A 15,287-nucleotide genomic window follows, 5' to 3' on the forward strand; every position below is an offset into this window, starting at 1 on the left:
TGATAAAAAGAAATGAAAAGGAAACACTCCTATCTATGTTCTAGTTCATAGAAGGTTCTGGGCGAAAGTGTTTGCAAGCAGTATGTTTTTCAAAGCTTGTGAAAAGGTGTCAACAACAGTTTAATGTCTCCGAAGTCAGCTTGCAGACAGACATTTCTGGCAAGGTGGATTGTTGCAAGTCCAAATGATCTGAAAAAGAAGAGGAATGTTTCAAAAGCCCACCAAGAAAAAAAAAAAGTGTTTGAACTCTGTGTTTGGGGAGGCCAATGCCCAGTAGACTTTGTTTGAAATCACTCCAATAAGAATGTGTAGGCCAGATTAGAAGCCCTGGACTAGACTGGTCACTGGGGCCCTATTTACAGAAGTAATTTGTGATTATTTAACCCAAGTTTTTGGCCAAGAGTTCAAGAAATTCCTGGAACAGAGGTTTAAAGCTATTTTTCAAGTCAGATGCTTGGACCAAAGAATTTTTTTAACATGTCTACCATAGCCTAAATGAATCCTCTGAGAGATGATTCACTAAATATACTTATCCTCCCTTATTCCATTTATACTTTTCTCTCACGCATTTTTTCCTACCTGTTGTTTTTCACAGGCGCCAATGTTTTCTTGGCCCCGGTTGAGAGATGCTGACCCCATCCTGCGATGTGAGATGGCATCCACTGGAGAGGTAACTAGTTAATAACCCATGTACAGTTTCATTAAATCTGCTCTGAAATCTATGGTTTTATAATCTGAACACGGTAAAGTAAGTAAGTAGTAAGGAGCACTTCTTTTGCTATCAGTCTGAAAGAACTTAAGAATTTTGAATTAAGGGAGTTCAGTGGTTAAGGACCCAACATTGTCTCTGTGAAGGTGTGGGTTCAGTCACTGGCCTTGCTCAGTGGGTTAAGGTTCTGACGTTGCCACAAACTGCAGTATAGCTTGCAGATGTGGCTCAGATCCGGTGTTGCCTTGGCTGTGGTGTAGGCTGCAGCTACGGCTCTGATTCAGCCTCTAGCCTGGGGAACTTCCATATGCTGCACGTGAGGCCATAAAAAGAACAAAAAGAAAAGGAATTTTGAATTAAGGAAGTGTCTTTGACCTTTGTAGACCAGAGTCTAAAGTCTCACATCTATTTCAGCGTATGACTATTAAGGGGGGTGTTTGTCATCCATTTCCACATCATACATTAAGAACATCTTTCAGATATTTCTCTAGACATCTAAGTAAATATTTTCCTGGTCTTTCTTTTTATATTAAAGTTCTCAGATCTCTTTATAACTGTACCTCTGTCCCCTTGACCCCACCCCATTTGCCTTGCTACTATGAAATTAGATCATAGTAGAAATATCTTTCAGATATTTCTCTAGACATCTAAGTAAATATCTTCCTGGTCTTTCTTTTTATATTAAAGTTCTCAGATCCCTTTATAACTGTACCTCTGTCCCCTCGACCCCACCCCATTTGCCTTGCTACTATGAAATTAGATCATTGAGTTTTTACTGGCAGTGTATAGAATGAATGCACAGCATTAGAAAGAAAATGGAGCCAAAATATTGTGGAATCTACACATACAGGCCAATTCCCAGAGGCACTTTCAAAGCAACTTTAACCTCCTGGGGATTATCTAAAAACTATAATGGGACTGGCCACTGGATGTCCCTCTTCACTTGTGTTGGGGACTGTCAGCAGACAGTTTCTTTAAGAAGGTGAAGTGTGTTGCTTGTAGAGAGCTGTCAGATTGCAGAGAGTTCCCTCCATGTCAGTGTCAGGACATTTTATGAATCACCTGCTGGGGCTTGACAGACTTACCAGATACAACCTTCAGATTCTCATCAGTGCAAGGGGAGTGGCAACATCTGACAGGGAGGCATCATTGTTTCCTCTTGTATTGAGGAAAACCTGAAAGGGGAAAATACTTAATTGTAACAAATATGAGATGTTTTAGATGGTTGCCTGGTGACAAGCAAGCTCTGTGATGAGAGGCCAAGTGAGACAGGAAGGGCAGCAGTGAAGAATAAATGGCTATCTTGTTTGTATTTGTACTGATGACTGCTTTCTCTTAGCTTCTTTTCTGCTTCTGTTAATTTAATAGGTGAGAAAACTTAACTTGAAAACAAGGGATCTATGTTATATTTCTTTGCTCTTTAAGAAGACACCCTTGATCTTCATCTTGATCCCATGGTCACTCAGTAGCAGGGCTGTTTCCAATCTGCCCAGGGTTCAGATCAGGAAAAGATTTGTTTTCCTCTGTACTGTTTGGGTGGTGCATCTATTTTCAGCACCTATGTCCATTCTGCCTCCAGACATACATTATTGGAGTTAATGAAATATGAAAATATGAAAGAATTAGAAATTCAGCCCCACCTTTCTTGTACCTGTTTCAGAAGCACAGAGAGATACTTCTTCTTCCATTATTAGAGTCATATTTCCAAGTGTGATGTTATAAAACTTGTTTCATAACTGAAATAAAAATAATAATTCCAGCTTAGTGAAATCTCAGTTATGCTATAGAGACATTTTCAGAATTTACATGGCTTATCATGGGAATAAATAAACCTTTAGCTTTCCTAGTGGCGAGGTGGGGTTGTTAGTCCTAATCTTTACTTACATGTTTAACTGCTTTCTGTGTTTTTGTTTGTTTGTTTTGTGGTAAACTGCTGAAACCTCTTGTGTGTTGTTGTATGTTACACTTATGATGGAATTGCCTAGGTTTCTTCAGTAGAATTTGGGTCTCATTAACTTGGGTTAACATTACCTAAGTTGGCTAGCCACTTGACCAAAATGTTCACTTTTGGTGAAAGAAAAGCAGCGTGTCCTGGTGGTCAACTGAAAATCATGGTCGTGAGAACTTGGCTTTGACAGTAAGGGAGTCATTTGTTTAAAGAATGAATTTAGTCATTGGCTTTATTTACTTATAGTGGTGGTTCTGTACCTGTGCCAAATGATAATGTGTGTGGCAGAATCTACTCCGCTCATGTTCAGATATACCTTTATTCTAAAGCTGTCGTGGCCATCTGACTTGTACTTCTATTGTAGCACAGTAACCCTAGAGGAAGCCTCTGTATATCCTAACAGTATATGTTAATTTGGAATTTTTTTGTGTGTTTGGCGGTAGTATTCAGGACTGGTAGTAAGGCATTTTGGTTAATTTTATGAAAATAATAATAATATTAATACAAAGAACAAGCTCCTTTGAGATTTTCTTAGATTTACTGAATTTCTCACAAGGCTTTCTCATTAGATGAATGAAATTTCTCCTAACCGATTGATCAGTGGTTATGCCTTTGTGCTACTGACTCGTGAATTCATACAATGATACATAGCATATAAGACATATACTGTTTATTTAAACATTAAGTCACATTAACATTTGGTAACTAACCACATTATGGGCCAGAAGCTGTAATTTGTATCCAAATATCTCACAGTAGAATTCAGTTATGTTGCTCTGTGGAGTGTTATTGGATAGAGAAATAATTGCTTCTTCATTCATTATGCTTAATTAAAAACATAAGATACATCTACCCTAGCCAGACTTTTCATCCCTGGACTCAGATTGCATGGTCTTTAGGCAACTCAACAATATTTGGCATAGGAACCTATAACTTTCCATTTGTGTTTGTTTTTTTGTAAGGTTGGTTGACTATCATTTGCTTCCTTTTACTTTATTTTTTTCATTTATTCTAAACAGGTGGCTTGCTTTGGTGAAGGCATTCATACAGCTTTCCTAAAGGCAATGCTTTCCACAGGATTTAAGATACCCCAGAAAGGAATCCTGATTGGAATCCAGGTAAATGGTGTGTGGTTGTGTGCATGCCGGCGGGCACATGCTGGGAGTGGCTGGGGGAAAGGACTTTAATGGTGGTATAAAAGAGGGAGATTTGTTTAAAAAGTTCCACTAAGAAAACAGCAACTTTTAGAAAGAAAGAATGGACATTTGTTCTCTGAATGTACCCTGATTTTGCCTTCTTGCACTGCAGCAGCCAATACAAATAAGTGAATAAACCAAACAGGAAGAAAAAGTCTCTAGTGAAGGGGTATTTATTCTGAATGGGATTTAGGGTACCTTAAAAAGGACTTTCTTCTATTCCTTGCTTACGTCTTTTCTATGTTTTGCTCTTAGTTCTACCTCCTTAGCCTCTGAACATACGGCTTTCCATAAGGAAGGTGGGTCTCACCTCTTCTTTCTGCATTTATGTCCATGTCTATCTCTTTCTCTTGACTTTTCCCTTTGCTCATTCATGTCTATGCTATCCACTCTCCTATCTAAAACTATCAACTTTTAATCTTTGTCCTTATCCATCCGCTATTTCCAACATTCTGCTGGATACTTCTATCTGAATGTTTCTAACCCAAAACATCCCAAACCAAAGTCATCTTATCCTTTCCTGACCTTTTGTTACTTCCTTCCTTATATTTATCCATTCACTTTTCAATTTCAGTTAAATGTCAAAGATTCAAAGTTGAAGAAGACATGGGCATTGTTTGAGAAATTTCCTTAGTCTGATGCTTCACGACTAATTAAAAGTTCTTAATGGGTAGTGACTTAATAGCTTAAGAAAGTCAGCACCTCCCACAGCATACTGTGGAGGTTCTTGAAACAGGAAGTACCCTAAGTCAAAATAGGGTAAAGTAATTGTAGGTGATTATCTTCATACAGCAGAAAGGACACTACTGGTTTATTATTGCAAGTCAAATGTAAATCTTAGGGCAAAATGGGATCCAGGAAACTCTTATTCCTCTTTGGAATAATTATTGCAAGAATGTACAAACTGTTTGTTTATAATTTTTCTAAAAAATACAAGATGTTTCCCAACTGATAATTCATTTTCATTTGATTAGTAATTCTTGGAGCCTCTAAAAACAATACATGGTCTTATATATCACCCTTGCCATACTTTTAATAAGTTCAAACCCTGAGTAATTACATACAAATCAATAAAAATAGAATAGAACCAGGTATTTTCAAGTCAGTGGGTGATTATTATAGATGCTGTCTCATTAGGGTGCCTTAATATCAGCAAATTAGGCTCTGGAGACTGGATGGATAGTGGCTTCAGAAAAGTTTCTATGAAGAGTAACTTGGGATTTTGCTTCCATAAAGGTGCCAGAAGGGCGATGGTGAATAATTAGTACAGAGGCTAACAAGATGACTTGCAATAGTGAAGCTTAATGGCAGTTTAGAGACATATCACACCATATGAGAGACTCATCACATTATAAATGAGTATTAAGTATTATTAAGTCACAGGTATGAGAGTATTTGCCCAACTTCCAGTTATGGCTTAAAGTTTAATGTGAGACCTGGGGGCATTCAGAGGAGGCCATGCCCTTAGTCCCCATCCTCACAAATAATCATAATAGTGCTAACATTTTAAAATACCAGTTTAAGAAGGCAGTGATGTATAAAATTGGGCCTTGTTTGGTTCCAGTGCTGCAGGGAAATGTAAAGCAGAAATTAATTTGATCCCTATGAAGTACTTGTGTGATTTTGGCAGCAGTGAACAGAATTTTTGCTTTGTATGGGAAAAAAATGGGATTTTTCTAAGAACAGAAAGAGTTTTCTTAAAGCAATGAGGTTCTGTCCTTTGAAGTTCCACTCTCTAGTGTGTGTTTTTTTTTAAGAATCAATATTTTAGCAGGTACATGAATTTTGCACAATGCAAACATTGTGCATGAATGCATAATGTTCAGAATTTAATTGTATACATTTTTAATTATAAAATTTAAAAGGTGTATTTAAAGAAATATTTAATAAAATTATGTTTAATAAAATATTTACAGCTGTGATAAAATTAATCATCAAGACTCTAAGCTTCTAGAGATGGGCAAGAATTATTTTCTGACCTACTTTATATGGGAGGCAAAGAAAAACTGCTATCACCTACAGTTAATGTATAATCTCTTCATTACTATATGGATAAATTTCATTTATAGTGATTTTTTGAAATGTGTAGTCATAAATTTAACTGAATAATATGGCAGAATATACTAATCAGAGAGTAGCTGTAACTCCCCGGGCATCTTCTTAGTTAGAATAGGACCAAGTCTAATTTCAAATATTTACCTAAGCATCGTAGTGACTAAGGATAAAGTAATTAGAATTCCATATTTCAAGATATGTTGTACTTTAAAAAAATCATTTAACATGATTCCGCTTGGCCACAAGAATTCACATAACTCTTTCAAATATATAAAATCATAACTGAAAAGGACCTGAAATAGTACTGCTAATATATAAATGAGTGTTAGGGCCAGTAAATACAAGAGAAGGTATTTAGCTGAGTTATATAATGAAGTACTAAGAAAGAAAGTCCACAATTGCATTTTGCTTTCTTAAGAAAATCATTTATTTAGCGTGAAATTGTGTGTGTGTACACATGTACATGCTCATTGGTTATATTTCAGTTTTCCTAATTTTTGTTTCTCTTCTCTTTCCTACACTACTCCTTTATACACGCAGACCCTCTGTTTCTGCCCTCTCAAAGTTAATCCTACAGGCAAATTACCTGGGAAGTTTGAAATGTTCATAATATCAACCTTGTGTCATTAGGACTTAGAAAAAAGTCAAGATTTAGATTTTGTCAAAGGAGGTTTGTCAGCATAACTATTATATGCTCTTGGTCCTCTCTACCAGGAGCCTTTCCATAGGCGTGGATCCTAATATAAGAAAAGTGTGATGCAGGTTTATGTGGCAACAAAATCTTCTTTGGTTTTCCTGCAGTATTTCCAGCCTCTTTTCATCCCATCAGGATTTATTTTTAGTTGCTAGGAGCAGGCAATCTGCCTTGTTTTGAAGTTTTTTGGAACACCCTTTAACAATAAATGGTTTACTCTAGGCTAGATCAAGAGCTCGCTGTTTTTTCCCCTCTGATTGGGCTATTCGGTGATGCTTGTGGAGTGGAGAGCACTATCCTGACATCTGTGCTTCAGCATTGCTCAGAAACACAAAGCAAGCATTTTATTTGAAAAAGACAACTCCAAGTGACATGAATAACCTTTTATCTTCAATACAGAATCATTAGGAAAAACCATTGAGGTGTCAATCCAGACGTCCCTGTAGAGTCCACAGGCATCACACCTTCTTAACTTGGTTTTTGGTCCTGTAGCCAGAAGTTGGATTAATGTGAAAATGATAATTGGAGGAAATGTATATATGTATATAAGTGTTTCATTTTTAAATATTAAATGTATATATATATTTCATTTTTAAAGGACTTTCTTTCTTAAAAACATTTTCCAGGGAATAAATCAACTTGTACTTTTCACCTTTAGTAACGAATGGTTTCTTACCCAGGTATTTTCAATCAGCTATTAAATCTGGGGCTACTCCGATGCAAGCTGACAGCTGTAATTTCTTTTCGTAGAGAGGCTATTTTATGTGTCACAAGTGTTCAATACATGTTTGATAGAAGTTTATAATGTGACTATGAAAGCCAACACCCCGGACCAGAAGGCAGAGTAGTTTCCTGGCTGGAAACTGCCAATACTGTCATGTTGGATATTTATCTTTTCCACTTGGGGGACAGCACTGAAACAGCTCCATAATGAGGTTCTAACTGGTGTTTGCAGGTCTTAGAGGACTTGCTGACTTATTTTACTTTGAAATGGCCAAAAAAAAAAAAAAAAAAAATTGCCTTCTAGAAGTCCTCCCTCAACCTCTTTCATAGTGACTCTGGCCAAAGTTAATGCATCCTCACCTCCAGTTACGAAATGAGTGAAGGGTGGTCCTCGTATCCCTTCTCCCCCTCCTATTCCCAAACTATGTCTGCTTCAGAACCACCTGGAGGGTTTGTTAAAATGCACATTACTGGCGTCCACTCCCAGAATCCCTGATTCCATAGATCTAGGGTGGGGCTCAAATTTTCATAATTTAAACAAATTCCCAGATGATGCTAATTTTCTAGGGACAACACTTTGAACACCACTATCCTTGTGAAATAGTATTTTAGAAAACTGGTTTAACGTTATGGCCATATATGCTTAGTAACTTTTTGCTAGGGGAAAAGTATATGAAAATAGTTCCTTCGGGACATGATGAATATATCGATTGGTCAATAAATGTTTGTTGGTCACCTTTATGATGAGCTTCCTAATGCGCTTTGGTGCTTCCGTAAGTCTGTTCTGTGTTTAGTAGAGGGTCACATTCTGATGTTCCATGTAAGAGGGGATTGATAAAATTCAGAAATTCATTTAGAATATTTCTCCTATATTTGCTGTATTTCAAGGAATCTTAAAACAGAAAGAAAATCTAAAACGCCATTTAATTCAGTCCCTTGCTTTCCAAGCAGAATCAAACATGAATAAATGATTGTACTATTCTTCTGCCTAACCTCTTCTTAAAGAGACTGCCACACACCTCGTTAAATTGCCCTAATGTCACTGAGTTACTCTCTGACTATTTATTTATTTATTTATTTATGTCTAGCCATGAACTTCTTGCATCTAAGTCCATTTCTTCCTGTTGAGTTCTAAGTGGGAGTAAAAAGCAACTATCTTGGGTTTGGTTACCATTTGTGTTCTAGAAAACTGTCATGAATAACCCCTGCCTTAGCTGAGATTCATCCAGCTTCATTTATCTTTTCTATTTGCTAATAGTTTCCTCTCATAAAACTGTGGTTTTGGGATTGTGAAATCCAGCATCTGAAAGAATTTTATATTTGGACATAGTCTTGGGGTCTTTTCCTAGGATTTAGATCTTTCCTCAAAAAGTCTCTGCAAGTAAATATTAGGAGACTTTGTGGGCTGAACATTATCAAAATTGTTTTATCACAAGTAATAAGGATCTTGATAGGTTTTATCACAATTCTTAGTTTCTCTGAAACTATGAAATAAAATCATATCCATGGTTTTTTTCAACCATTACTAATAGTTTCTAATGGATTACAAAACGTTTGCCAAAGTAACCAAATTATGTCATCTGTTTGGAAGATTTTTACAAAGGAAGACAACCAAACTTTTCTCATTTGAAGCAGAATGGATATGTTTGTAACTTTGTATAATTTTGCACACTCAGCTAGGTTACTCAGAGACTCCTGTTAATGAGGTCAAGGTCAGGAGTTGATCCTTGGGTAGTCACTAAGCTTTGTTTTCTTTCACCTTGATTACTATCTTGCAAATACCAGCTTTTGTTCACAGGAAGGAGGCACGTTTTGGCACTGTCAATCCAGGGAAGGCAGGACCCAGAAACTAGAAGGGCACAGCAATGAACGCTAAGAAAATATCTGAACAGTTAAGGAAAACTGTCAGGAAGGAAAACACACGTGAGGAAGAAATTCATGTGTGTTGTGCTACAGCCATTAGGGGAACCCAATCTTGGAAGCTAAGATGCAGGCTCAGAAAACTAGTCCCTGGGAAGCTGAAAAAACAATTAATTTAATAATAGTCATTGCTATTTAATAAGAATTATTAATAGAAGTTCCCTTAGTGGCTCAGCGGTTAACGAACCTGACTAGGGTCCTAGAGGATGCGGGTTCGATCCCTGGTCTCGCTGCTTGGATTAGGGATCTGATGTTGCCGTGAGCTGTGGTGTAGGTCACAGATATGTCTTGGATCTGGTGTTGCTGTGGATGTGGTGTAGGCTGGAAGCTGCAGCTCAGATTCAAACCTTAGCCTGAAACCTGCATATGCTGTGGGTGCAGCCTTAAAAAACAAACAAACAAAAAATTAATGGGCCAGTAATTGTGCTGAGTTACTATACTAACACTTATGGAGGACTTACTAAATACTCACAGTGACCTTGTGACGTGGATGCTGTTGCCATTCGCATTTAACAGATGAGGAAAGTAAAGCATAGAGTGGTTAAATGAGTTGCTCAAGGTCTCACAGTTTATTGTGGAGCCCTAAGAAGTGGATGCACTATTTTCCTTTTCTCTGTTTTTTACAAATGAAGAAATGAAGGTTCAAGAACATTAACTTTTCATACAAATGAATGGTAAAGACAGGATTTGACGTGCAGCTTAGTGACTCCAGAGCCCATTCTTTTATGCTTTGTCTTAGAGTAAGTGCAAAACTGAGTTCCACGTGATTGACTTGTTGTAGGGGATTGTGCATGAAGTACTAGGACCAGGCCTAGTTCTTAAAGTGCAGTCCAAAGTTAGAATTCAGCAATTTAGAACAGGCAAAACCTCCAGCAAGGCTGAGTTAGTGTTGAGCTCCTAATCCGGGTGACTTTAAATTCTCCAACCAGGAAAAGGGTCTGCCCAGAATTGGGGTGGCTCTGACTCTATAGATAGAGATTAAGTGGATTTAATAGGGAGTAAAGGAATTTGAAGGGTAAAAAAATAAGGGAGTTGAAAGCAAGACAGTGTGGATAGAATTTCATCTTTATTGGAAAATAAGTAAGAGCTTATATTTACTGTAGGAGGAGAAAAGGACAAAACTTGTCGTCTTTGAATATAAAGTACCTGGCAACACCTGGCATTGCCTTTTTTGGCATGAGAGGATACCATATTGCCTTACTAAGTTAATAGCACATATGTCTGGAAAGTGAATTTTGTTAAATTCTTTTAATTTCAGCAATCATTCCGTCCAAGATTCCTTGGTGTGGCTGAACATTACACAATGAAGGCTTCAAGGTACGTGATACTATTTTTTAAGTTATTTTTCTGTCTGCATTCTATCTAAAAAAGAATATTGAAGAATATTAGGAAACGCAATAGTTCAAAATAGGACCTCTCCACCTGGAAAGTATAACTCAATTGATAGTTTCAAAACTTCAGTGGATAAAATAATTAGAAACTTAGTTTAAGTTTTAACGCAGTTACCATAAACTGAATAGAATTTGTGAGCTATAATAAACTTAGAGTGTTGCTTGCGTAGAATTTGAATAAAGTTTCAATGCATTTCCATATATTTCTCTTTTTTCTTTTTCCTGTTTCCATATGAAGGCATAGTTTCAGCTGTTACAATTGCAAGCAAAACTTCTTTGCCATGGATATTTCCACACAAATCTTGGTTCTTTAAAACAAAATGAGTCCCAAGGCTCAGGGTGGGCCTGTAGTCACACAGCTTTGTTGGCCTGATAACAACAAATTTTCAGGCATCAATTACTCTTATTTTTCTCTTCTACAAAAGCAGTTACAATTGAGGTTATTAATTTTTTTCTTACTCCAAATATGAAAAAAATATTCAAAGTGCCCATGACTCTAGAGATGGAATCCAGATTTCTATTTCTGACATCATTTTGCATCTCACATTCACCATTTTTTTTTTTTGCGCTGTTTTAAATGATACGTGTGTCCCAGTGGGCATCTCTGCTCCATAAAAGCTTTCCCTGTGATATGGTAACTGACTTTTCCATTTTAAATGCAGCTCTTTGCCACAGAAGCCACATCAGACTGGCTCAATGCAAACAATGTTCCTGCCACTCCAGTGGCATGGCCGTCTCAAGAAGGACAGAATCCCAGCCTCTCTTCCATCAGAAAGTAAGAACTGGGCAGAGTTTTCTGAGATAACAGAATGGATGAGGATTAACTCTGGGAATGAGTATGATATAAATATATCACCTTACCCTGTTGTAAGTCTTCTAAAAGTCTCTTAGCCAACCAATTTAAAACACATCAAGACAAAAAAAAAAAAAAAAAAAAAAAAAAGGCGAGGGTGGAAGGGTTCTTGTTGTGGCTCAGCATAAACGAATCTGACTAGCATTCATGAGGACACAGGTTTGATCCCTAGACTCGCTCAGTGGGTTAAGGATCCAGCATTGCCATGAGCTGTGATATAGATCACAGACATGGCCCAGATCTAGCATTGCCATGGCTATGGTGTAAACTAGCAGCTACTGCTCCCGATTGGACACCTAGCCTGGGAACCTCCATATGCTGTGTGTGTGGCCCTTGAAAAAAAGACAAAAAAAAAAAAAGAGTCAATTTTGAATGATAGTAAGCTTCCTTCTCATGAACTTTGCTATTACTATAAAACACATAATGCCATATGTGTACCGGTGATATGTAGTATCTTTCAAAATATTTCTTAGTACGGATCCTTTCCTTGACAGACACCAAGATCTTAGTGATGAGAATGATGGCATGAAGAATGCAATGCAGCACTTTGTATATTATGTCAAACTTATATTGTGTATATCAGGTGTAAGATTGACAGCTGCATTTCACTGAGGTTGTGCGTCAATGAATCAATTTATTGAGGTCTGCTACATGCAGGACACCATGAGGAGTACCATGGTAATGTCATCTATTGGGTAACCTAATTTGCCATTCTTTGATCAGGTTGGTGATTATGCCTAAGGCTATGTCATCGTTGGGTTTTATAAGACATTATTTCAGCACACAGTGTGAGCCTTTGGAGACACCATTCCATCAACACTTGGAGAACTATGTGGTATAGATATGTAGGAGATAGTTCTCAATTGCTGTAGGATGTTACAGCCTACTGAATGGCTAAGTTAGCCAAATTCTATGCAGTGTACTAATTATTAGGGTTCTTAAGAAAATAACCTATAAATGATTATAAATTAATAAAAGAAGGGCAAATTTTTCAGACCTTAGTAAACTTCCATTGATGCTGTGAGCCCTTGCTTAGGGCTTTATAACACAATAATTAGCACTACTTCATGCCTTTGACATTTAAATGTCTCCTAGTGTGTGTAGCAGCCCAGTGACAGAATGTGAAATGGTTTAATTCAAAATCAGACTTGCATTTTCATACAGTTAACTGAGGCACTGGGAAGCATTGAAGTAAAGTTGGTCTGAGAGAGGGAGTTTGGGGGTGGAATGGCCTTCAAGACTAGAGGAATCACCTACTTGTAAAATAACTAATTGTCTATCCAGTTGCCAATTCTTGCTATGGAATAGTAGCATTTTCAAGAGAAAACAAATGTTTCTGTTTGAATAGTTAGACATTCACCAGAATCCTTTTAAGAACATAATACAAAATTATAACCCCCAAATGTGTGTAATTTGAACATCTCTTTAGGAATAAAGGAGGGCAAGTGTCAGTCAACTCAGTATGGCATTGATTCAAACAGCTAAGAGCAATTTATGTTTGTATTTAAAAAACTAATTGTAAAATATACAAAGTCACCTGCAACCTTGTGTTTATTTTGTTTATTCTTCCAGACTGATTAGAGATGGCAGCATTGACCTGGTGATTAACCTCCCCAATAACAACACTAAATTTGTCCATGATAATTATGTGATTCGGAGGACAGCTGTTGACAGTGGAATTGCTCTCCTCACTAATTTCCAGGTAGGTTCTTCTGCTCAGGTGTAGCCGACATGAGGGTTTTTATTTCTGTGCTTCCCTGAAGAGTGGCCATTTCTCTATGCACAACTCCCTTCTCCCTTTTTTGTAACTTTCAGTATGGAGAAGGATTTCTAAATAGAATCTAAAAAATGGTCTATAATGGTAGGTCATGGCCTAACTGGGACAGTTGTTGACCAAGCAGCTGAGATAATCAAGAGCCATGGATAGCCATATTTCTCTCATTATCCTTTGAACAAAAAATGTGGTGTGGCATGGAATAAAGATACACAATTTTATTCCATTGTTTCTAAGTGAAAGCCTCCGCATAAAAGCAACAGGTTAATGATAATTGAAGATCCAGATACAGTGCAAGAATTTGTCCGATTCATAGAAAATGATTGCAGGAAGAATGTTCCATTCTTCTTGCACATGACCCACCAAATTTATCTCGGGGAGAAGAACTGTTTTTCAAAACTCATTAACTTCCTGCCCATCATACTTTTTTCCCCCGAGTCAGGATGAATCCCTGTGGACGGCAGGGGAAATAGGCTTATTCATGTTAGGTCTGAGATATAGGAGAAAGTCCCCATTAAATAAAAAATATTTGTGTCTTTCATCCCATGCCCCTTTGAAAATTGGAAACAGAAACTGTGACTTTTCACTCCTGCTTCATTAAACTTTCACTTTCATATCCTATGTATTGCTAAGATTCCTACCTTTATATTTTCAGGTGACCAAACTTTTTGCTGAAGCTGTGAAGAAATCTCGCAATGTGGACGCCAAGAGTCTCTTCCACTACAGGCAGTATGGTGCTGGAAAAGCAGCATAGAGAAATAGATGCTCCATCTCCATTCTGAAATCAACCTAAGTCACTTTTTATCCAAAGGAACTGATTCACAGCTTTCTTTCCCAGAGACAAATATTGATATCCAACTTTATTTCAGTTTACTTAGTTATGCCTTAATATTCTTTTCTCACAATTAAATTGTTGTCAGTCACTTTTTAAAAACCTTACTTTGAGAGTCCTTCCCGAGTAACTGTTCTTCACAAGAATTCTTTTATTTACTGATGCCTTATTTTTGGTGGGCAAACCTTACCTACATGCTTCTTTGCAGCTAACATTTTATGGTGCTGATTAATGCGGATCAAGGTAGAAAAAGTTTGCTGTTCTATCTTCTGAGCTCTTTCTCTATATACCTAACAGATACTATTGTCATTGTTTTTAAATATCATCTGCCATTCTCAGGATACAAAGGCAGAATACTATAAAAATGGTTAAAATGAAACAATGGATTTAATTTATGAACTCCTCCATCATGCTGTTTGTGTATTGATTCTTTTTAATCATCATTTTATCTATATCATCTAGGAATATCATTGTCCCTTCCCACAGGGCTGAATTTGAGAAGTGTGACAGAGGTCTTTATAGTATAGATTTCTTTAAAGGACACTGGTTTGCAGTTTTGTGTTTTGTAGTATGTCAGCAGATGGTAGATATCGCTGAGGTGGTTTTATTCTTCTTTTTCTTTGGGTTTTTAACCTGAGCCAAGTAAAATCTTCAAATTTATACCGTCTCTGCCACCTACCTCCTCCTTCCTGACAATTTTGGAATAACTTGTAAGTTATGTTCATTTCCTTCAGATTATGGATTTTGTTGATCTACTGAGTCCCACACTACGATGTGAGTTTTATGCATTTTAAGCATAAGGTTCTCTTTCTTTTACATATATGAAAAGGCCTCCCTACAGGGAAGCCTTCATCACTTTAAACTTTTTATGTTATTCCAAGTGCTCTAATTGTGAACTCTTAAATAAAATGCTATCAAGAAGCAAGATAACTGTATGCTTGCACTTATTTATTTATTCTTCATTGATACACAATATCTGTTCATTTCTCTGATGAAACAGGGTTTTGATTCAGGATTACATCTTTTTCCTTTTTCTATACAAAGCCTTTCAAAGTATGAGCAAATTAATATTAAAAATAATGAAGCAGGAGTTCCCACTGTGGCACAGTGGCAACAAATCGAGCTAGTACCCATGAGGGTGCGGGTTTGATCCCTGGCCTCGCTCAGTGAGTTAAGGATCCGGCATTGTTGT

The 15,287-nt window shown here is 37.1% G+C and overlaps 1 protein-coding gene across 1 annotated transcript in view; it reads left to right on the forward strand.

Annotated features, from left to right (window-relative positions):
- The window catches only part of CPS1 (carbamoyl-phosphate synthase 1), a 129,049-nt gene extending 114,024 nt beyond the window's left edge, over window positions 1-15,025 (forward strand). Inside the window, 7 exon segments of the mRNA XM_005672159.3 lie at window positions 596-670; window positions 3,677-3,775; window positions 10,504-10,537; window positions 10,540-10,562; window positions 11,299-11,411; window positions 13,062-13,191; window positions 13,919-15,025. Of these exon segments, the coding sequence (XP_005672216.2) occupies window positions 596-670; window positions 3,677-3,775; window positions 10,504-10,537; window positions 10,540-10,562; window positions 11,299-11,411; window positions 13,062-13,191; window positions 13,919-14,017 (573 nt within the window). The 3' untranslated portion in view covers window positions 14,018-15,025.

This window comes from Sus scrofa, chromosome 15 (assembly GCF_000003025.6).
Source record: "Sus scrofa isolate TJ Tabasco breed Duroc chromosome 15, Sscrofa11.1, whole genome shotgun sequence".
NCBI classification, from domain to species: domain Eukaryota; kingdom Metazoa; phylum Chordata; class Mammalia; order Artiodactyla; family Suidae; genus Sus; species Sus scrofa.